At 33.9% G+C, this 25,109-nt stretch overlaps 2 protein-coding genes across 5 annotated transcripts in view; both read right to left on the bottom strand.

The window, feature by feature from the left end:
* Reph (Regulator of eph expression) overlaps positions 1-15,171 on the bottom strand; it is a 73,976-nt gene extending 58,805 nt beyond the window's left edge. Inside the window, exons 1-2 of one of the 2 annotated variants that reach the window (XM_076418501.1) lie at positions 14,611-15,171; positions 9,228-9,297 (exon numbers count right to left, since the gene is read on the bottom strand). In XM_076418501.1, the coding sequence (XP_076274616.1) occupies positions 9,228-9,297; positions 14,611-14,676 (136 nt within the window). In that variant the 5' untranslated portion in view covers positions 14,677-15,171. Of the gene's footprint in view, positions 1-9,227; positions 9,298-14,610 lie in introns of those variants that run through there. The other variant, XM_076418502.1, reaches the window with a different exon arrangement.
* A 1,262-nt stretch (positions 15,172-16,433) lies between these two features.
* The window catches only part of bark (C-type lectin domain-containing protein bark beetle), a 55,244-nt gene continuing 46,568 nt past the window's right edge, over positions 16,434-25,109 (bottom strand). For 2 of the 3 annotated variants that reach the window (XM_076418492.1, XM_076418493.1), the window contains exon 14: positions 17,469-18,384. In XM_076418492.1, the coding sequence (XP_076274607.1) occupies positions 17,614-18,384 (771 nt within the window). In that variant the 3' untranslated portion in view covers positions 17,469-17,613. Of the gene's footprint in view, positions 18,385-25,109 lie in introns of all 3 variants that reach the window. The other variant, XM_076418494.1, reaches the window with a different exon arrangement.

Below are 25,109 nucleotides of genomic sequence, written 5' to 3'. Positions count from 1 at the left end.
AAATATTTGATATTTATATATATGAATAAACTTACCCCAACTTAGAACAACAAAACATACTGTAACGATCATAATTTTTCTTTGATACTTAATCCAATCGGTTTGGGATTAATTTTAAACATAACACAACCATTTTTTTTAACGAGAGCCAAATATTTCTTCGAACGAAAAGATTCTGCATTTCTTTACTATCTATACATTCGGGTACACAACACTTCGTAATTCACTTTACTTTACTACCGACTTATATATACTAGTGAACTAATAATTTAATCTCTAAATGCACTATTCCATATGTAAGCCATACTTAAAATGACGCTCAAAATAAATAAACAACAAACGTACCATAGAAACGAAGTGAGCCAGATCCCCTCGGGGCTTATAGAGTAGCGACTAAAGCAAGTTTACATTAGTGCTGTTTACATTTTGTGACCGTTATTTATTGGCTATATAAAAAAATGTGAAAAATATCAATTAGATAAAACGGACGGCAGCGGTGTTACCTGGAGACGAGGCTTGGACAGTCGATGGTGGCACGTCTAAACCAAACGATGGTTGAGCACCGAATGAATTGAAATACTCTTCAATAACATCCCAGATAAACGTCTCGGGGTTGCCGCCAGCTATTCGTTATCGGGTTCTAGTTGGCGCTGCTGACACCCCGCCCGTGTTCAACATCTGGGATTATATTTATGGGTATTTTGCAGACCGTTATTCCACGATGTAAAATTCGACATGCCTCAAGGTCGCTACACAAGTAATAAGTTAAAGGTAGCGACAGCTAGACGTCGCGAAACATTTCCCCAAAATTTCCTATGAAGTTAAATCTCTATTTCTCTATGGTATGCAATGTTCTGATATCAAGCTTCAAAGCTATACATGTTATATTTTGCGATTATATTATGTAACGCCATCATGGATTTATTGCTCTTTGAAAATGTGCATGTGCGGCACGCTTTATTTTTGCTTATTTAATCAAAAGAAAAGAGCCACTGAAAGTCATCGTTTGCTGGTAGAAACTTGCTATTGAATGAAGACCCAACCCAAACCCAAAAACTATTGGCAGAAGCGTAAAATGTGGCTCAAGTAAGGATTAGCGACCCATTACGAGCAATGGGGAAAATCCAAAAGATGGGAAGATTTGTACCACATCAATTGAATGACAAGCAAATGAGAAATCGAAAAATCGTCTGTGAAATGCTTCAAAGGTATGATCGGAAGTCATTTCTGCATCGAATAGTAAGGGATGATGAAAAGTGGATTTGTTTTGAAAACCCTCAGTGCAAAAAGTCACTGTTCCTGGCAAATCCGGCCTTTCGAGTCCAAGGTCAAATCGTTTTGGTCGCAAGATAATGCTGTGTGTTTGGTGGGACCAGAGTGGCGTGGTGCATTACGAAAATGGCAAAACAGTTACTAGTGACCGACAACAAATGATCAATTTGGACGCATTAATATGCATTAATCGAAAAACGTCCGGAATGGGTCCGAAGACACGGTAAAGTGATTTAACTGTACGATAATACGCCGTCTCATAAAGCAAAATCGGTCAAGGAACCATTGAAAGCATTTAGGTGGGACATCTTATCGCACCGGCCGTACTCTCCAGACCTTGTCTGATCTGACTATCAACTTTCCGCAATTTCGAAGAAATTAGAAAATGGTTCGATGAATAGTTTTGCTCAAAGGACAAACAGTTTTCTTGGGATGGCATCCATAAATTGCCTTGAAAGACGGGCAAGATGTATAGAATCAAATGGCCAATATTCGGAATAAATAATTTTTTCCAATTTCTTGAAAGTCATGTAATTTCCGAAAAAAGAAAACGGTAATGACTTTCCGGTACACCTGGTATAGTTATAACGGTCAAACTTTCAACTGGAAACGTCAGATGGAGCCTAACAACACCTATTAGTATTGTCAATGCTCAAATTATGTATAGCAACCCCCGTATTTATCAATTTAATCTTAAACAATTTACTCAGTCTCTCCAAAATAAGATCCACACGAAGTCCCAGTACATTTTCCTACAAGTATTATTTCGATATCGCTTTGGACTTTCGAAATTCATCGATAGACTATAAGAAACGATTTTTAATCATTCGGCAGCGCTCATTTGCATACCGTCATGCGAAATTGAAACGGGTTTTCGAAAGGATCGGGCGGTGGTACGTCACAACAGATGGAATCCAGCGTGTTATACAATAAGGCGATGGTTATGCATGTTTTTTGATGGAGACAGGGTCCGAAAAGTCGACGACATCACGTTTGATTTATCGTTGTATTCTGATCAGAAGCTGGCACAGCAACTTAGATACTTGAAAATTATATTATATTATCTTTTTAAATACGCACTAGAACGTTCAATCAATTTGCAGGGCATAAAAACGAAACCAAACATTTTGCTATGGCGTCTCACAGGCTTTTGACCGGGTGTGGCATTTGGGATTAATCTACAAAATAAGCAAATTGCTACCGCGGAATTACTGTCGACAAATCTATTTCGGCTGGAGTTCCACAGGGTAGTGTTCTCAACAACAAAAGAAACAGCCTTTGCCGACGACAGAATTATCATGGCAAAAGATGTATCTCTGTCTAAGGCTAAAAAAATACAAGTAGCGGTCAACAAGATCTACAAATGGACTAGAGACTGGAAAATATAGCTTAATAGCTCCAAATCTGTCCATGTTAATTTCGCTATATCACTTGACGGATGCGCGATTCTTCAAGCAGAATCAGCTAAATACCTCAAAATGCATTTCATTGCATTTCATGCGAAAGTTAAAGAAAAAGCAGATCAGATTAGACTCAAAGTCAAGCAACTGTACTGGTTAGTCGGAAGATACTCTGAACTTGACCTAAAATCAAAGAGTTTATCAGTCAATCGTAGAGCCGATTTGGGTCTATAGGGTGCAAATATGGGATTGCTCTAAAACATCAAACCAAATACTAATCCAACGCACCCAAAACAAAGTTCTACGATTACCAATGCTTATAGCTACGTAACCAACGCAGAGCTGCATAATGACCTCGAAATCAACTGGATATACGAAGTGATCCAAGATGAAATAAGAAATAAGGTTGCTAATTCACAGCAACGTGGAAGAAGTGCAGCTAAAGATTGAAGCGAACCAAACCACACAAACTTGTTTAGTATGTAGGAATGTTCGTCGGGTCGATCGATCGGTCGAAATGTGTGGCTGCCGCTGCGATTATTTGTCAGAACACTCACTACTATTTTTGGAAGGAATTTGCACGGGAACTAAAAACACTGGTTGAATCAAAGTTGTTTATTTCAACTTGCGATTGATACATGTGGTCGATGGGAGGATTGACAGGATATTAGGTTAAGGTGAAGGAAGTACGGTAGCGCTGTGGAAGTGGTACTGTTACAGGGGGACGGTGATAAGAAAAAAGAGCGAGACGTCGTCCTGATGGTCTTTTATACCCTGGAACTGCATGGTACCAATCCACCGGCGTTGCCAACCTTTGTAGTTGTTGATGGTGAATTGGTGGTGGCCTAAAGGGTCGTGGCGGTCGCCACATAACTCCCCTCCTAGTGGAACAGCCGTGGAACGTACCTATATGTGGTGCAAGTTCCGAAATACACCCGCAATCACGCAAACAAACGCCCGGGGACTGCTGATGAGATGGGGATCCCAACCTGAGCGAGGAGTTTTACGGGATCAGCTGCCATCGGAGCTGTAGCAGGACGTCGTTCGTCTTGAGGCGTTTAGCTTTGTTTGAGGGTATCTGTAAATGTGTTACGTGTCCCGTTTCGTGATGCGAGGGTGCTCATGTGTTGCTGGTATACATGATGGGCTTCTGTGGTTTTCGTCCATCAGGCTAGTCTCGAGGGATGTCGTCGACCATGTGATGTTGATGAGTTCCGTTCCTCGTGCTATCCTTCCATGCACGTGTCAAGCACCTGTCGAGTGGCTTATGTTGAGTTGATTTACCTGTTAGGCACTTTGATCACGTCGGGGTCACCAATTGTAGGAATGTTCGTCGGGTCGATCGATCGGTCGAAATGTGTGGCTGCCGCTGCGATTATTTGTCAGAACACTCACTACTATTTTTGGAAGGAATTTGCACGGGAACTAAAAACACTGGTTGAATCAAAGTTGTTTATTTCAACTTGCGATTGATACATGTGGTCGATGGGAGGATTGACAGGATATTAGGTTAAGGTGAAGGAAGTACGGTAGCGCTGTGGAAGTGGTACTGTTACAGGGGGACGGTGATAAGAAAAAAGAGCGAGACGTCGTCCTGATGGTCTTTTATACCCTGGAACTGCATGGTACCAATCCACCGGCGTTGCCAACCTTTGTAGTTGTTGATGGTGAATTGGTGGTGGCCTAAAGGGTCGTGGCGGTCGCCACATAACTCCCCTCCTAGTGGAACAGCCGTGGAACGTACCTATATGTGGTGCAAGTTCCGAAATACACCCGCAATCACGCAAACAAACGCCCGGGGACTGCTGATGAGATGGGGATCCCAACCTGAGCGAGGAGTTTTACGGGATCAGCTGCCATCGGAGCTGTAGCAGGACGTCGTTCGTCTTGAGGCGTTTAGCTTTGTTTGAGGGTATCTGTAAATGTGTTACGTGTCCCGTTTCGTGATGCGAGGGTGCTCATGTGTTGCTGGTATACATGATGGGCTTCTGTGGTTTTCGTCCATCAGGCTAGTCTCGAGGGATGTCGTCGACCATGTGATGTTGATGAGTTCCGTTCCTCGTGCTATCCTTCCATGCACGTGTCAAGCACCTGTCGAGTGGCTTATGTTGAGTTGATTTACCTGTTAGGCACTTTGATGACGTCGGGGTCACCAATTGTAGGGATGTTCGTCGGGTCGATCGGTCGGTTGAAATGTGTGGCTGCCGCTACGATTATTTGTCAGAACACTCACTACTATTTTTGGAAGGAATTTGCACGGGAACTAAAAACACTGGTTGAATCAAAGTTGTTTATTTTAACTTGCGATTGATACATGTGGTCGATGGGAGGATTGACAGGATATTAGGTTAAGGTGAAGGAAGTACGGTAGCGCTGTGGAAGTGGTACTGTTACAGGGGGACGGTGATAAGAAAAAAGAGCGAGACGTCGTCCTGATGGTCTTTTATACCCTGGAACTGCATGGTACCAATCCACCGGCGTTGCCAACCTTTGTAGTTGTTGATGGTGAATTGGTGGTGGCCTAAAGGGTCGTGGCGGTCGCCACATAACTCCCCTCCTAGTGGAACAGCCGTGGAACGTACCTATATGTGGTGCAAGTTCCGGAATACACCCGCAATCACGCAAACAAACGCCCGGGGACTGCCGATGAGATGGGGATCCCAACCTGAGCGAGGAGTTTTACGGAATCAGCTGCCATCGGAGCTGTAGCAGGACGTCGTTCGTCTTGAGGCGTTTAGCTTTGTTTGAGGGTATCTGTAAATGTGTTACGTGTCCCGTTTCGTGATGCGAGGGTGCTCATGTGTTGCTGGTATACATGATGGGCTTCTGTGGTTTTCGTCCATCAGGCTAGTCTCGAGGGATGTCGTCGACCATGTGATGTTGATGAGTTCCGTTCCTCGTGCTATCCTTCCATGCACGTGTCAAGCACCTGTCGAGTGGCTTATGTTGAGTTGATTTACCTGTTAGGCACTTTGATCACGTCGGGGTCACCAATTGTAGGAATGTTCGTCGGGTCGATCGGTCGGTCGAAATGTGTGGCTGCCGCTGCGATTATTTGTCAGAACACTCACTACTATTTTTGGAAGGAATTTGCACGGGAACTAAAAACACTGGTTGAATCAAAGTTGTTTATTTCAACTTGCGATTGATACATGTGGTCGATGGGAGGATTGACAGGATATTAGGTTAAGGTGAAGGAAGTACGGTAGCGCTGTGGAAGTGGTACTGTTACAGGGGGACGGTGATAAGAAAAGAGAGCGAGACGTCGTCGTGATGGTCTTTTATACCCTGGAACTGCATGGTACCAATCCACCGGCGTTGCCAACCTTTGTAGTTGTTGATGGTGAATTGGTGGTGGCCTAAAGGGTCGTGGCGGTCGCCACAAGTATAACATATAAGTGTATTCTTAACGTAAGTGTTTGTGTATTAATGCAAATATAACAGAACCGTAGTAATAAATTGTATTAAATATATCTAATGTACTTAATAAAAATATGATTGATTGATATATGATCATGGATTGAAAGAATAAGTATGACGCAATTAACGGAGGATAATTTTAAAATCGTTCATCCCGAATGTACAGACCCTTCGAGCCAAGTGTTTTTCGAGTTGTTGAAATTATCCTCGCTCACCTGGTCATACGCATCATGCCAAAAACGACACAGGCACCAAAAGGTGTCGATAAAATTATCATTATGGACGTGTCTGATTATTTTTCCTAATTATTATTTCTATACATGAAATAAACATATTATCGGTATACGCGAACTTGTTATATTATCCTACATCAGTCGATATTAATGTATGTTAACCCCATCAATCAATATACAGATAGTTTTTATGGTCTAGGATTTTAGTTTTATTTTTGGCTTTTGGTCTAAGGCCAATAGTAGGGTGTACAGAGGTGAATAGTATGGACGTGTTTATTTTTTTGTAACTTACGTAAATGAAAGGTGTAAATGCTCACAAATACATTGTGCTTCTCCAAAGAATTGCCAAACTAGTGATGGCGTCATCAAATTAACTAAAAATACTAGGGCTTTTTTTGCTTCATATTTCTAATAGAACTTATTCAACGAATAAATACTATTAGCGCGATTGAAAAATAACAGTCCATAGAATATTTTAGATATAAAGTTAGCGTAATTCAGTTGTTCATTTTCTTCAAAAATGTCATGCATTCTACCTCCACATTGACGCCAAGGAGGATTATGCCTAAGCGATTGATGAGACTGGAAAAATTGTCTATTACAAGCTGCTTGAATAGACTATAGTTCTAAACATAGACTAAACAGTCTATAGAAATAATGAAATAAATAAACTACACGACTCTATCTCTTAAATTAAGATAGTAAATTGGAAGAAACGTTAGCAATTCTTTCTTAATGAGTAACTTCGACAGTACTCTAAGTTAACAACACAAAACTTCAGACGCAAACCCTGTCGATGTAGCCATCTAATTTTTAAAATATGCACCTAGATATCCTGGATATTCACCTGGTTATCTATAATCAAAGTTATTGCCTGTAATGTATTAGGTGCTTGCAGGTAGCCTGAACATTTTTCCATGTCAAGAAGCCCGTTATTGAGGAAGATTAGTACAGTAAATACGAAACGAAATATTTTTCATAATTTCCAACAATTTTTTCCCATCTCTCTGGTAACTGATAATGATTCATCGACTCTTAAGCTGCCAAAAAGTTTTTGAGACTTTGGGCTGGGTTTTCCTCCAACAATTCTTGTAATTCATTGTCTTCGAACTCTTTTTAAGTATTGGATAAGCTTCGCAAGCAGACTTCTTGAAATCAGACAACTATAATAAAGAAAGTCGAAGATGTCATTTTGAGTCTGTATACACTGAAGAACTCGTTAATATTTACTGGAAAACTGTTATTTTATGTATAAAAATGTCAAAATCACCGAATTTGACAGTTAGCTTAGGTCGTTTAGCATTTTTTTATAATAACTACATACAAGCGACCGATATTGATAGATAAAAGTTATGATAAAGACTTGAAGATATAACCAAGAGACTAGAAAAACATTTAAAAAATAGACTGCATCAACTTCTAATGCTCAACAACCTTAGTGAAAAATACAACCATATTAAAATAAAACTGTATTCGTAACGCAACAAACGAAAATTTTACGAAAAAAAAAACTACGGAGGAAAATAAGTTTCACGACGTTCACAAGTATATTCCGCAGCTCCGGAGATGAAGACGGCATATTTTCTGCGAATTCTTTTCAGATATAGCACCCGAACGATTCCCTGCGAAACTACCAACTTTCGCTTTGGTCCTCCCTCATCGCTTTTGTCGTTTCCCTTTGTGTTTTCTTTTGGGGAAACGTGAAAAGTCAGCAAAGACGATACGTTTTCAATGGAGAAGGAGAGCGAGCGGGAGGGGGAGGGAGGGCGGACTAAACTATTTCAAGAGTTCTTTTGTGTGATATGCCGCACGGTATTAGCGCAAAGAATTAGAATTAAATTAGAAAGAAAATACATTTATATACGTTGGTAGAGTGAAACTGAATATGGGAAAATAAATGTATTACTTGGTTCGTCTTATTTAGGGGGTACCGTGTTCTAACATTTTGAAAAAAAATAAAATTTTCAACCTGGTTAATGTCAAATATGTTGCCTAAACTATTCTTACAGCACTAAAATGTACAAAATTATACCTTTTCTTCAGACAACTGTCATTTTGTGGAACATTTTTTTCTCAATCAAAAAACACCCACCACTGAATAATAATTGTCAACTTCAACTGGCCATATTGATGGAAACTTCCACATTTCAGTGAATGCAGCACCAGAATAATTCAACGGTATTCATACGAATGTGTTTTGAAGTGAAAGAAAGGAAAATCTATGTTAAATTATTTAATATATATGACAAACAGAAATCAGTTCATTTTTTGAAAACATCCCTTTATAGCTTAAAAATAAAGATTGTATAAAAATTATTATATCACTGTTCGATTTGACATGAAATTCTTCATCACCCTTGTAGTTTCAATTAATCCGCTATTATCTGAACGAAAATAATAGCAAAAAATGGCCAAAATCGCAAAATTTCACGAGTACATATAAAGGTTTCAAGGTAAATATAGTTCTCAAACTTGAACCCACTTGGTGGATAAAATCTTACGTAAAACCGACATATTAGCACTGAATATTATGGAAATATTAGGTTTTATTTATATTTATTGTTGGAAACCATGGATCCATATCCACCTCAATCAGATTTATTTATTTTTTGCAATATATGATTCAGACTTAAAGTCATATAAACTCATGATCACAAGTCAACATTAAGTTGAAAAAATATCTAATGGCACAAACAAAAGTTAATACGAGCAAAGTTATAATAGCAAAGCTTAAATTGGCATTATTATTATGACATTAATATTTCATCAACAATTATATAAAAATTTATATTTTTTTTATGCGGTCTGTACAAACATCTTGTTAAGTTAATAAGACTCGAACAACAAGAACCCACCACACTGTGAGATATCAAAACTATATAAAATAAATATTGCGACTCACCTGGTGAAGACAGTTCCATGGGATCGATCTCTTCATCGCTTTCTGTTCCAGAATCGTGATCCTCATCTCCCTGAAAAAGATAGTTGTCAGTATCAATAATATAGTGTTAGGTTTCGTCTTTGATGGTATTGATGTAATACCTCAAAATTACGGAAACCAAAAAAAGCTGAAATGTCACGTTTAGCAATGCATTTAATATTATATAATATGCTGGTATATAGATGTCTATGGTCACTTAATATTTGTATATGCTGCTTAGTGCAATTTTAATTTACAAATTAATTTACTACAACTGTTCTGTCGTACTTGCGTCAATACACGTGTATATTTCCCAAATTAAAATAAAATTAAACAATTTAAGAGTAGCACTTAACATGTTGTAACATGTAACACCTGCGTGTTGTCCAGTAGCCGTATTGCTGTAAGTTTATTGAGTTATAAATCGAAGAACTTTGTTCTGGCAGCGTTGGATTACTATTGGGCTTTATGTCTTTGGGTAACTCCATATTTATACCCGATAAGTCCAAATCGACTGATTCTTTTGCAAAAAAAAGACATTTTTTCAAAATTTTGAGTCCGATCTGTTCCGTTTCTTGTCTACTTAAACTGTGTTAAACTATTAAAATAAATAATTAAAAGCTCAAATTAGAAAAAAAAATATCTGGATATGAGAAATTAGTAAAATTATGAAACCTTTACAAGGCTAGCTAATTAGATTAATTAGTTAAATTGACCAAAAGATGTTAAAACTACGTTTCTAAACAAACATTGTTTTATTATCTCGGAATGATACTGCTTTGATCATTAAAATTAGTTTAGGACGAACTTTAACGATATCTTCTTAACACATCTTAAAAATTTGTAATGCATTTTTACATATTCTGTTTTGTCGAACAAGTTTTATTCGCTCGAGTACAAATCGAATTCTAGAGCAGAACACTAAATATACCGAATATTAGGATAAATATTTGTTCTATATACGTTTAAAATGTTACCAGTATCCGAATTTGCAATAAAAATCAAGTTTCAATGCCAACTAGTAACTATTTTTAGCAGAATTAAAAAGTAAACATTATAATTGAAGACCGTGTCATAGTTTGTACAACGATGAACCACTAGCCGCCAAGTTAATATACGGGGTTGACAAGAGAGTTTTTACGATATTTTTGGCATTACACATATGTCAGACTTTACACGATCATCAGTTATAAATATTTACTATTAATAACATGCGGAATCATTAATTGACAGTTAATAGAGAGATAGAGCAATATCAAGGACAAATCCAAAAAATTTGGAATTCTTTCAAGGTTTCATTCATTTCAGAAAATCCAACAGTGTGGTGGTCTGTTGTGCTAGAAATAGAAAAACAGATATAGAACAAAATAATAAAACCTGGAGAAACTAGCTGAAAGAAAAGTCGGCTGAAAACTAGGAACTATACACAAAAAAAAGCAAAGCAAGAGGGAAAGGAATGATACAAGATTCAAGAAAGAAAACATGGATGCAATTCGAAGAAAGACAAAACAAACTTGAAACAAACTGTGCACTAAACCTGGAACGTTCGAATAGAGAAAAATCATGTAATTATAACACGTACAACATAAAAAGATAAGATATATAGAAATAAAAAGGACTGTACTAAATATAGAGGATATACTTAGTTAAAAACAATAATTGATTGGAAAAAACATTTGACAAAGTAAAAAGAAAAATAATAGGGGTTATATTAGAAGAAAGAGCAGTAAGTAATAAAATTATATAGTTCAAGAAATATATTATATATATATATATATATATATATATATATATATATATATATATAATATATATATATATGTATACCAATGAGGTCATTACACCATGAAATCAAACTCCAGCAGGCCAAAAAAACAAAAAAAAAGAAGGCCAAAAATTAAGCCCAATCCTATTTATAAATTAAGGGATGAAATAATAAAAAATGTAACTGGTAGACTAGACCAAATCAAGACCCAGAAGAAGTAAATATCCAAATTGAGGATGTTAAAATAGAAACATTTAAATATCTGAAAATGGGTGCCAAAATTGGAAAAACCACGAATAAATAAACAGTAAAATGGAAATGTACAAAGCAATATGTAGACCAACCATAATATGGGTTGGAGATGCGGATATTGCCAAGGGGTGATAAAACAAGATACAACCAGTACTTCAGTAGAATCAGGGGTTCAACGAGTATGAACAGGATGAGAAGTAAGGAATCAGGAAGATATTACAGAAGAAAAGAAAAACAAAAAAGAACATTTGTACATGGAACAAGACAAAATAGACATTAAATATAATACAACTATTAGTGGCACACAAAGACATAGATGAAACCACTTCCTAAAACGTAACAAACCTCAAATATTTCCACAGATATTTGAAGGTTATAAAAAACATTTTAAAACCAAAATTATTTATTTACCAATCATTCAAAGCAACATCGAACAATATATCGTTACTTATTTCCGAACTTTTTAGAAGATTCTGCGACTGACTAATCCTCAAAAAAATAGTGGTGACTGGGTTCTTGTGGTTTTTGGCGTTCGTTATGGTAAAACAAAAAGCACGCTCGCTCGTTGAATATATATGCGCCAAAGAAAAAAAAACAAACAAACAGTAATGATTCATTTTCCTTTTCGGGTTTATCTTTTCGCGGAAATCAAAAAAAAAATAGATTCTAATAAAATATTCATTTCACGGGTCTATATTATTACAATATTATATCGGAGACATTTCCCTTGTATACTTATTGATAATCTTCGTACTACCATAAACAATCCGTCGTTCATTATCAGAATAAATAAACAAATATTAAATATTGTTTTTAATGTCCGAGATTGTTCTTGTCAGGGTTATCGCCTGCTTGGCATCACGTATGTTCTATAATAAAACACTTAAGAAATCCAGCAGCACTCTAGATAAATCCACACTAAATATAATAAAAACATCTGCCAGCTCTCTAGGATAAATAAAGTATCGAGTGGAATTTTGACGTTTTCACTTGGCAAAACTAAACGATAACATAGTAAAGGAGTTCCTAGTATTCGGTAATTCGTACTACGAGAGTTAGCTTGCATAAAGTTACGCGAAAGCTCTGCCAAAATAAACAAATAACTAAAAAATCCAATTAAATTCTAAAACATCTTTATGCCATCACAAAAAAACATAATCCCGTGACAAAAAAAAGAAAAGTTTCACTAATAAAAGATATTAAACTGCTATGCAATAAAAATAAAATATTACAAAAGAAGAGTAAGTGAGAAAACAAATACAACAATATTATGTATACAAATACAAAATATTTAATGGCCAAAATATCTAGAAAGTTAAAAATAAATTCCACAAAACAAGGCCAAATCATAGTCTTTAAAAGTTGCCCGTTAAATATCTAGTTGTCATTAAAATAAAAATGATAAAATTTTAATATTCAGATTCAAAATAACAGTAGAAAATAATTTGACATAATAATTTACAGAGAAAATATCTGTAATTAAAGCTAAAGCGAAATAAAATGAAAATAATATGTGCCAAGACAAAAGAAAACGTAGAAAACAAAAATCAATTAAAAACATTTAATTTAAGGATTCTCTAAAAATATTTTTTCTACTTAAAATAACATTTTAATTAATTAAGCCTCGAAGTTATTGTAAAAAACAATTATACATTTATAATGGTATTTTAGATGAAAAATGTATTAAAAACTTAGAAGCAAATTCAACTCCTCAATATAATTAATCGAATTCAAATATACATCAAGTGTCTATTTGTCATAAAAAGTAACGTATGCCAAAACAAAAGAAAGCGTAGAAAACCAAAACTAACAGAAAATATTTAATAAAATTGAAATATAACGATTTCCTAAAAATATTTATTCGGCTTCAAATAACATTTCAATTAATTAAGACTGAAAATAATTGTAAAAAATAGCTTGACATTTACAGTCATCTGCATTTCAGAGTAAAAATATATTAAATAGTTAGAAGCAAATTGAGCTCAATGTCATTGATAGATAATGTATGGAAAGAATATCAAAAGTTAACTTGTTATGTTCTAAATATATACATGGAGTGTCTAGTTGTCATAAGAAATAATGAAGCAGATTAATAAGACTGAAGCTATTTAGTAAAACTGAAATCACAATTACTACAACTTTTATTACTGATTAAATTTGATTAAAATTCAATTAATTAAGAATAAAATAATTGTAAAGGATAATTTAAAGTTTACGACACTGTGGATTAAAATATGTATTAAATAGATGGCTAAGTAAATATCATTATAAGACTATTTATGGAAATAACATTTAAAAAGTTATAATAGAAATGTAACAAAACGAAAAACATCACAACATAGAGTCAAAACCTGTTCTACTCGTCGAATACACATCAAGTGACCATTTGACATAAAAATAACATATGCTAACACGAAAGAAAGCGTAGAAAACAAATCCATTTAATAAAATCGAAATTTAACAATTTCTAGAATTGAACTTTTCTAGAAATAACGCAAGGATTACTAAACCACATTATTTAACTAAATTTAGATAACAACAGATAAATATTAAGCATACGCGGTTTGTATTGGGGCCATCTGAGGATGAACATGAATCACAGTTAAATCAACCAATTATATACCCATAAATATTAGAATTGAAAACAACACGTCCCTATTATTTCGGATCTCTTTGTCGCATCTGATCGTTTCGGCTAATTATGGAAAATAATTTGACACTTTAGATTAGAAAAAAAAAACATACTAAATAGTTAGAAAGTTGAGGTTAATGTAGTTACTAGATAATTATAGGTTATGGTCTTTGTTACCGTAAAATTGAACGATGTGCCGTAATAATATATAGGTTTTGGTGGTAACATAAACAATATTACGGAGTGTTTTTTAGATTAGGAATCTTGCCGGTTATTTGTGGGATACAGCTGTTGCGGTTGAGGTTATCTCCGGCTGGGAATCTACGTGTCGAATCAACGGGGCCCCTCAGGCAGCCGCAAATGTCACGATAGACGGAAAAAAAGGGGGCGAATCAAGGGAATACCCCCCGTTTGGATAAACAAAGGAAGAACGTGCCGTCCGAAACTATTTATAGAGACCGGCAGAGGACCATCGTCGGCCGCGATGCCCGGTGGAACATCGAAAATTAGAAAGCAGAATTCTACCGGGTACGTCCTCAAACGTGCATTCCTTTGTTTAGATGGTTCTCGGCAGCAGCCATTTTTTTCTACGCTTTCTGTGACCTTCAGAGAGGTTACTATGATTTTACACACACAGTCACTCGTACACACACGCATACACTCGCACACAAATAGAGAACAGCTGAAACTGGACGATATTTCGGGGGGCTACGAACCTTCTGATTGTAGTTCTCCTCGTTTATCGAATGCGTTCTTAGTTTGTGCGTGAGGAATTTTAGCATGTCTCTTCTCCGGTGCGCCACTTTGACGATATTTTCAAGCCGATGACGGAAGGGAATTTTCACGGTCGCTACCACGACGTACTGACGGGAAATAATCGCGAAACTGTACAAATTTAGAGCCAAAATGCTGCCATAATAGATTGTCTTAGGCCACGTCCGTTCTCTACCCGGTTCTTACTACTACTGATTTGTACGGAAAGCTAGTTCAGCTGATCTCCACTATCACATCAGAAAAGTCCATTATTACTATCAGGTACGGAAGCAGGGCAATAATTTATACACTCGCGATCATCCCCGAGCTAAGCCGGTAACTTCTGAATGTTCGCTAAACGAAATCCTTCCGGAAAATCGCCGAATATCCTGTCAAAGTCCTTAAAAAATGCTAAATATCATGGAAAATTCACTTGAACACTCTACCGACTTCCCCCGACAGTGCGTAATAGACTCGCCCGCCGTCCATTGATGACAAGGTAAGCCTGGTTCCTAAATGTCTGTGATTGGCTAATGTTTACTATGCATTCATGCTCGCCCACATAACCATCTTCCGTCTTCGTCGCTCGCGAGAGTTGCATAACATATAACAAGTTGTTTCTGAAATCGGTTGCTCTGGAGCGGTGTTGCCAAATCTAACGACGATATTACTTTGACTTTTCTTTAAATAATGAACGTTTTGATTAATATTTTTGAACTTTTTGATTGTATGGCATCGTTTAGAGCGATATTACGTTAATAATAACGCAATTGTATACAATAAAATCTAATCAGTTTAATATTTCCAAATAATTATAAATTTTTACGCTATAAAAAGCATTTTTATTTCCAGAATCTTACCATTTCATAATTATGTAATTGTGAAAATGTATTCACCACTTTTAGTTATGTTTAAGTTCTCTGTCAATATTTTTATAGGATTCATATTGTACTAAACATGTAACATGACTAAACATGACTCTAATAAGTAATATGTTGTTATAAATGTATTGTTTTTGGCCATTTTTTATAAATATAGGTTATGGTGCAATCCCTAAATTTCCTACATTTAAAGGTTATTACAGGAAAAACATTACGATACAACGTTGCCAGATAAAAAATATTTTCCGGTTTTCTCGATAAATTAACTCGGCCGATATACTTTTTACTCTTTTAAAGACAATGTTAATCGATCGACGTTAACTACTCGAAAAATACAAGCTTACCCATCTTTGAGGCCTTCACCTTAATCAGATTCTATAATTCAACGACCAGAAAAAACCTTCACATAACGAAATGTTTGTTATAAAATCGATTCCAACTGTTTATACATATTTACAAGGGTCAAATTACAAAATAAACATTCCTCTGTGTTATAAACGAACACGTTAAACTACCTATTTATAATATTTATCGGTTTTATAATGGACCTACTTAAAATAAACACATAAATTATTAAAATGTTGATACTGTTTAAATCGGTTTTATGCTCATGTATGAAATAATGATTCTCAAATTACATAATATGTCTGGAAATGTTTTATTTTTTGTAATCGATCCAATTAGATGTTATGTTTATCGGATATTTCCCGTTCAGAATGTTGGAATAATGGAAAAAATATTTAACCTAACTTTCTGGTTGACATCTCTCGTCATTAAATATAGCCGCAAGTAAGCTTGTGTCCGGATATTTTATCGTATTAAATCCTAGAAATAACAAAGACAATCGACGATCTAATACTGCTCAAGGAAAGTGGGATTTTTCCAATGGGGAATAAAAAAGTGAGTAATAAATTGTATTTATTATCAAGACGATTTCAAAATATTTACACAATATCCATCATGATATAAAACTAAATATTTACAGTATTTCAATTGTTCTATCGCGAAAAAAAAAACGGTTTTTAGTATGAACACAACTGGAATTACAGTGAATTATGAATATGAATATTTCATTCCTAACGCTGACTCACATTAGAACCATGTACAGCTCGTATATTTACAAAACAAAGGCACACTATTATAGTATCACATAGAGCTGTTAAAACATTTGCGAAGATCAGTATATATATATATAGAAATTAGACTTAATATTTAGTTGGACCTGTTACTGTTATTTTTACACGACATTCGAATAAATAGTTCTAAAAAAAGTACAGGTTTTAAAAACTAAAATTGTCACTAAATAGTATAAAAATATATGTACAAATATGCGACCATACGAGTATGGTTTAGTTAGGTTATAATTTTTTGTATTAGGATGTTTTGGACGGCGGTCAAGGCACGTTATGATGGTCTATAAGAGGTTACCTAACCTCATTTCAGTCTTTTTTATGAAAAAATTAAATTGTAATAGTGTTCTTAACAGCAAACATACCGCAATTGCCACCAACATTCAAGATTATATACTATTCTGCGGTGTTGTCACTTTGTATGCATTGTAAGCGGTGTTAGGGGTATATAACAAAATAGTTGCGGCCAATTTATCAGTTAAAATTTAAATAAATATTGTATTAGATGAAATCAGATGCTTGGATAAATATGTGTTTTTATAAATATACAGAGTTAAAATGTATTCTTCTTCATTGTAATTATAGTGAATGAGGCTATGTCGAGATACATGAATTATACGAACGATAGGTAGCCTGGAACAGAGTCAATTTCAAATATAATACATAAATAGATGAAAATGAATTGTAGTTAGCATCCTAACGTTTTTTCTTGTAAATCTTTCTCTAGGATTTTAAAGTTTTTTTTACAATTCTAAAATTATTTAATCATACTGGTATCACTGGTATTTTCTTGGATTTTTATCAGTGCTATTTCTTAATATTCTGTTCTGTATTCCGCATTGTTACATACAATTTATACAAGATGGCAATACCGCGCAGTTTGGTATCTACACTTTTTGAATTTTTGGTTGCGTGCGCATCTATAGAATTATTACGTTCCTGTTTTTAAACGTTCTTACATGGCAGTTTCAAGCGGTTGACTTTTACTTCTCCCCGAGTCTCCCAGGGGCGGGTTGAATGCATCGTCATCATCATCAGGCACGTAATCGAAATCGGTCTCTAGCAGTATCTCGCTCTTGGCTCTTGTTTTGGCTTTGGGCTTCTCGTATTCTACCTCGTCGTAGACAGATCTGGATCGGTCCACGTGCGCTGGTCGATCCAAACCGATGGTGGAGTATTCCGGACTGTAGGTCATCTCAGCAAGCTGACTGGAATACGTGGGCGAGTAAGGTTCCGCGGGCGGTTTGTTGAGTTTGGACTGTAACTCCTGCATCAGACCTCGGGGTTTCTCGCTGGCGTAGCTCCTCTCCGAGGGATCGTGTAACGGCAGGGTGTCGGTGTTGAAGTATTCGCTGGGCGGGTAGGACGTGACGCCGTTGGAGACGTAGGGCTGGATAATGGGGGTCTCGTCGTTGATCGAGTCTTCCTGGATGCTTCCCGCCTGCGACTGGTAGTTGCTGTTGGTGGCGAAGGTGGAGTTGTCGCGGAAGCCGTGATTCTTGAACGTCAGGTCGTAGGATGGTTTGGCGTACTTGGGGGGGCTGTGATTGTACTCCAAGGTGGTGGTGATGGTACCGTTGGGGTTATCGGGTTCGTACGTGTCCACGGACTGGGTATCTTCTATCGAAGAATTATACACAGATTTCTCTATGCTGTCGTTGGAGTCGTTCCTTATCACCTTTTTGTAGTCCGGATTTTTGGTCAATGTTTCTGTAGATCTGGCACTCTGAAAAATAACAGTAACGTGATATTTTCGAAAAATCTGTTTTTAACTCAGTTTTTGTTTTTTAAGTTGACAAATGAAATGATTATTCCTAGACATTTTTTTTAAAAAACAATTATGTGTACAAATATTTTTACAAGTAAATAATTTTAATAGTTCATTGAAAACAACTTGTTGCCATTTATTGCAAAAATGTTTTCTATTTTTTTTTTTTGTAAAATAGTTCAAAACTTTTGTATATTAGCTCTGTGGCAAAGTCGTAAAATTAAATTTTTAAGGGTTAAACCAGCCATAGCAAGACTCATCTTCACCGTCGAAAATTCTGGATATTTTTCATGAGCCTATACTGCATTTTTCCCTTTCTGGAAGTAAGGAAAGCAAAATATGACGAAAAATATCTTCTGGAAAATGAAGATTCAATGTATAGCTTTTGTTTAGGCAAATGAACAATGCTACCATTATATCTAGAATGTTCTATGGACTTTTGCCTTTCAAACGCGCTATAGTATGGCTTCATTGAATAAGTACAAGGATAGCCTTTTGACACCTGTATCTTGTATCATTCATTTCGGTAAATTCATCGGAAATATTATAGGTTATATAATTTCTGGAAAAAAATTAAGGTAGGCTGATTACTTTTTGCTAGAATATTCTTGATGTTAACTTTGAAATACGCTATAGTATGGCTTCATTAAATAAGTATTACTAAGGGCTATTCGACTTAGAAACCATCTACTAGGAAAAAAAGCGAAATTACTTTTTCCCCAACCTAATAAAGACTTTGGTATTTTTAAAAATTCTTTGAAGATTACTTATTTGCAATAAACATGAGTTTTTACAAAGAAAGTATTTTGACATTTGTACCCTCATTCGTTTCATTAAATTTATGGGAAATATTACAGATTATGTAATTTCTGGAAAAAACCTAAGGTATGCTGATTACTTTTTACAAGAATGTTCTTGATGGTAACTTTCACACAAGTTATAGTTTGCTTTAATTAAATAAGTGTTACTAGAGATATTCGACTTAGAACCATCTACTAGGAAAAAAAACGAAATTACTTTTTCCCCAACCTAATAAAGACTGGTATTTTGAAAATTCTTTGAAGATTACTTATTTGCAATAAACATGAGTTTTTACAAAGAAAGTATTTTGACATTTGTACCCTCATTCGTTTCATTAAATTTATGGGAAATATTACAGATTATGTAATTTCTGGAAAAAACCTAAGGTATGCTGATTACTTTTTACAAGAATGTTCTTGATGGTAACTTTCACACAAGTTATAGTTTGCTTTAATTAAATAAGTGTTACTAGAGATATTCGACTTAGAACCATCTACTAGGAAAAAAAACGAAATTACTTTTTCCCCAACCTAATAAAGACTGCTATTTTTGAAAATTCTTTGAAGATTACTTATTTGCAATAAACATGAGTTTTTACAAGGAAAGTATTTTGACATTTGTTGTACTCTCATTCGTTTCACTAAATTTATGGGAAATATTACAGGTTATGTATTTTCTGGAAAAAACCTAAGGTATGCTGATTACTTTTTACAAGAATGTTCTTGATGGTAACTTTCACACAAGTTATAGTTTGCTTTAATTAAATAAGTGTTACTAGAGATATTCGACTTAGAACCATCTACTAGGAAAAAAAACGAAATTACTTTTTCCCCAACCTAATAAAGACTGCTATTTTTGAAAATTCTTTGAAGATTACTTATTTGCAATAAACATGAGTTTTTACAAAGAAAGTATTTTGACATTTGTACCCTCATTCGTTTCATTAAATTTATGGGAAATATTACAGATTATGTAATTTCTGGAAAAAACCTAAGGTATGCTGATTACTTTTTACAAGAATGTTCTTGATGGTAACTTTCACACAAGTTATAGTTTGCTTTAATTAAATAAGTGTTACTAGAGATATTCGACTTAGAACCATCTACTAGGAAAAAAAACGAAATTACTTTTTCCCCAACCTAATAAAGACTGCTATTTTTGAAAATTCTTTGAAGATTACTTATTTGCAATAAACATGAGTTTTTACAAAGAAAGTATTTTGACATTTGTACCCTCATTCGTTTCATTAAATTTATGGGAAATATTACAGATTATGTAATTTCTGGAAAAAACCTAAGGTATGCTGATTACTTTTTACAAGAATGTTCTTGATGGTAACTTTCACACAAGTTATAGTTTGCTTTAATTAAATAAGTGTTACTAGAGATATTCGACTTAGAACCATCTACTAGGAAAAAAAACGAAATTACTTTTTCCCCAACCTAATAAAGACTGCTATTTTTGAAAATTCTTTGAAGATTACTTATTTGCAATAAACATGAGTTTTTACAAAGAAAGTATTTTGACATTTGTACCCTCATTCGTTTCATTAAATTTATGGGAAATATTACAGATTATGTAATTTCTGGAAAAAACCTAAGGTATGCTGATTACTTTTTACAAGAATGTTCTTGATGGTAACTTTCACACAAGTTATAGTTTGCTTTAATTAAATAAGTGTTACTAGAGATATTCGACTTAGAACCATCTACTAGGAAAAAAAACTAAATTACTTTTTCCCCAACCTAATAAAGACTGCTATTTTTGAAAATTCTTTGAAGATTACTTATTTGCAATAAACATGAGTTTTTACAAAGAAAGTATTTTGACATTTGTACCCTCATTCGTTTCATTAAATTTATGGGAAATATTACAGATTATGTAATTTCTGGAAAAAACCTAAGGTATGCTGATTACTTTTTACAAGAATGTTCTTGATGGTAACTTTCACACAAGTTATAGTTTGCTTTAATTAAATAAGTGTTACTAGAGATATTCGACTTAGAACCATCTACTAGGAAAAAAAACGAAATTACTTTTTCCCCAACCTAATAAAGACTGCTATTTTTGAAAATTCTTTGAAGATTACTTATTTGCAATAAACATGAGTTTTTACAAGGAAAGTATTTTGACATTTGTTGTACTCTCATTCGTTTCACTAAATTTATGGGAAATATTACAGGTTATGTATTTTCTGGAAAAAACCTAAGGTATGCTGATTACTTTTTACAAGAATGTTCTTGATGGTAACTTTCACACAAGTTATAGTTTGCTTTAATTAAATAAGTGTTACTAGAGATATTCGACTTAGAACCATCTACTAGGAAAAAAAACGAAATTACTTTTTCCCCAACCTAATAAAGACTGCTATTTTTGAAAATTCTTTGAAGATTACTTATTTGCAATAAACATGAGTTTTTACAAAGAAAGTATTTTGACATTTGTTGTACTCTCATTCGTTTCATTAAATTTATGGGAAATATTACAGGTTATGTATTTTCTGGAAAAAACCTAAGGTATGCTGATTACTTTTTACAAGAATGTTCTTGATGGTAACTTTCACACAAGTTATAGTTTGCTTTAATTAAATAAGTGTTACTAGAGATATTCGACTTAGAACCATCTACTAGGAAAAAAAACGAAATTACTTTTTCCCCAACCTAATAAAGACTGCTATTTTTGAAAATTCTTTGAAGATTACTTATTTGCAATAAACATGAGTTTTTACAAGGAAAGTATTTTGACATTTGTTGTACTCTCATTCGTTTCATTAAATTTATGGGAAATATTACAGGTTATGTATTTTCTGGAAAAAACCTAAGGTATGCTGATTACTTTTTACAAGAATGTTCTTGATGGTAACTTTCACACAAGTTATAGTTTGCTTTAATTAAATAAGTGTTACTAGAGATATTCGACTTAGAACCATCTACTAGGAAAAAAAACGAAATTACTTTTTCCCCAACCTAATAAAGACTGCTATTTTTGAAAATTCTTTGAAGATTACTTATTTGCAATAAACATGAGTTTTTACAAGGAAAGTATTTTGACATTTGTTGTACTCTCATTCGTTTCACTAAATTTATGGGAAATATTACAGGTTATGTATTTTCTGGAAAAAACCTAAGGTATGCTGATTACTTTTTACAAGAATGTTCTTGATGGTAACTTTCACACAAGTTATAGTTTGCTTTAATTAAATAAGTGTTACTAGAGATATTCGACTTAGAACCATCTACTAGGAAAAAAAACGAAATTACTTTTTCCCCAACCTAATAAAGACTGCTATTTTTGAAAATTCTTTGAAGATTACTTATTTGCAATAAACATGAGTTTTTACAAAGAAAGTATTTTGACATTTGTTGTACTCTCATTCGTTTCATTAAATTTATGGGAAATATTACAGGTTATGTATTTTCTGGAAAAAACCTAAGGTATGCTGATTACTTTTTACAAGAATGTTCTTGATGGTAACTTTCACACAAGTTATAGTTTGCTTTAATTAAATAAGTGTTACTAGAGATATTCGACTTAGAACCATCTACTAGGAAAAAAAACGAAATTACTTTTTCCCCAACCTAATAAAGACTGCTATTTTTGAAAATTCTTTGAAGATTACTTATTTGCAATAAACATGAGTTTTTACAAAGAAAGTATTTTGACATTTGTTGTACTCTCATTCGTTTCATTAAATTTATGGGAAATATTACAGGTTATGTATTTTCTGGAAAAAACCTAAGGTATGCTGATTACTTTTTACAAGAATGTTCTTGATGGTAACTTTCACACAAGTTATAGTTTGCTTTAATTAAATAAGTGTTACTAGAGATATTCGACTTAGAACCATCTACTAGGAAAAAAAACGAAATTACTTTTTCCCCAACCTAATAAAGACTGCTATTTTTGAAAATTCTTTGAAGATTACTTATTTGCAATAAACATGAGTTTTTACAAGGAAAGTATTTTGACATTTGTTGTACTCTCATTCGTTTCACTAAATTTATGGGAAATATTACAGGTTATGTATTTTCTGGAAAAAACCTAAGGTATGCTGATTACTTTTTACAAGAATGTTCTTGATGGTAACTTTCACACAAGTTATAGTTTGCTTTAATTAAATAAGTGTTACTAGAGATATTCGACTTAGAACCATCTACTAGGAAAAAAAACGAAATTACTTTTTCCCCAACCTAATAAAGACTGCTATTTTTGAAAATTCTTTGAAGATTACTTATTTGCAATAAACATGAGTTTTTACAAAGAAAGTATTTTGACATTTGTACCCTCATTCGTTTCATTAAATTTATGGGAAATATTACAGATTATGTAATTTCTGGAAAAAACCTAAGGTATGCTGATTACTTTTTACAAGAATGTTCTTGATGGTAACTTTCACACAAGTTATAGTTTGCTTTAATTAAATAAGTGTTACTAGAGATATTCGACTTAGAACCATCTACTAGGAAAAAAAACGAAATTACTTTTTCCCCAACCTAATAAAGACTGCTATTTTTGAAAATTCTTTGAAGATTACTTATTTGCAATAAACATGAGTTTTTACAAAGAAAGTATTTTGACATTTGTACCCTCATTCGTTTCATTAAATTTATGGGAAATATTACAGATTATGTAATTTCTGGAAAAAACCTAAGGTATGCTGATTACTTTTTACAAGAATGTTCTTGATGGTAACTTTCACACAAGTTATAGTTTGCTTTAATTAAATAAGTGTTACTAGAGATATTCGACTTAGAACCATCTACTAGGAAAAAAAACGAAATTACTTTTTCCCCAACCTAATAAAGACTGCTATTTTTGAAAATTCTTTGAAGATTACTTATTTGCAATAAACATGAGTTTTTACAAAGAAAGTATTTTGACATTTGTACCCTCATTCGTTTCATTAAATTTATGGGAAATATTACAGATTATGTAATTTCTGGAAAAAACCTAAGGTATGCTGATTACTTTTTACAAGAATGTTCTTGATGGTAACTTTCACACAAGTTATAGTTTGCTTTAATTAAATAAGTGTTACTAGAGATATTCGACTTAGAACCATCTACTAGGAAAAAAAACGAAATTACTTTTTCCCCAACCTAATAAAGACTGCTATTTTTGAAAATTCTTTGAAGATTACTTATTTGCAATAAACATGAGTTTTTACAAGGAAAGTATTTTGACATTTGTTGTACTCTCATTCGTTTCACTAAATTTATGGGAAATATTACAGGTTATGTATTTTCTGGAAAAAACCTAAGGTATGCTGATTACTTTTTACAAGAATGTTCTTGATGGTAACTTTCACACAAGTTATAGTTTGCTTTAATTAAATAAGTGTTACTAGAGATATTCGACTTAGAACCATCTACTAGGAAAAAAAACGAAATTACTTTTTCCCCAACCTAATAAAGACTGCTATTTTTGAAAATTCTTTGAAGATTACTTATTTGCAATAAACATGAGTTTTTACAAAGAAAGTATTTTGACATTTGTTGTACTCTCATTCGTTTCATTAAATTTATGGGAAATATTACAGGTTATGTATTTTCTGGAAAAAACCTAAGGTATGCTGATTACTTTTTACAAGAATGTTCTTGATGGTAACTTTCACACAAGTTATAGTTTGCTTTAATTAAATAAGTGTTACTAGAGATATTCGACTTAGAACCATCTACTAGGAAAAAAAACGAAATTACTTTTTCCCCAACCTAATAAAGACTGCTATTTTTGAAAATTCTTTGAAGATTACTTATTTGCAATAAACATGAGTTTTTACAAAGAAAGTATTTTGACATTTGTTGTACTCTCATTCGTTTCATTAAATTTATGGGAAATATTACAGGTTATGTATTTTCTGGAAAAAACCTAAGGTATGCTGA

Source organism: Rhynchophorus ferrugineus, unplaced genomic scaffold (genome assembly GCF_030347505.1).
Source record: "Rhynchophorus ferrugineus isolate W39M unplaced genomic scaffold, kcgeb_rfMv2 rfM11, whole genome shotgun sequence".
Lineage (NCBI taxonomy): Eukaryota > Metazoa > Arthropoda > Insecta > Coleoptera > Curculionidae > Rhynchophorus > Rhynchophorus ferrugineus.
This window is presented reverse-complemented; position numbering and strand designations above follow the sequence as displayed.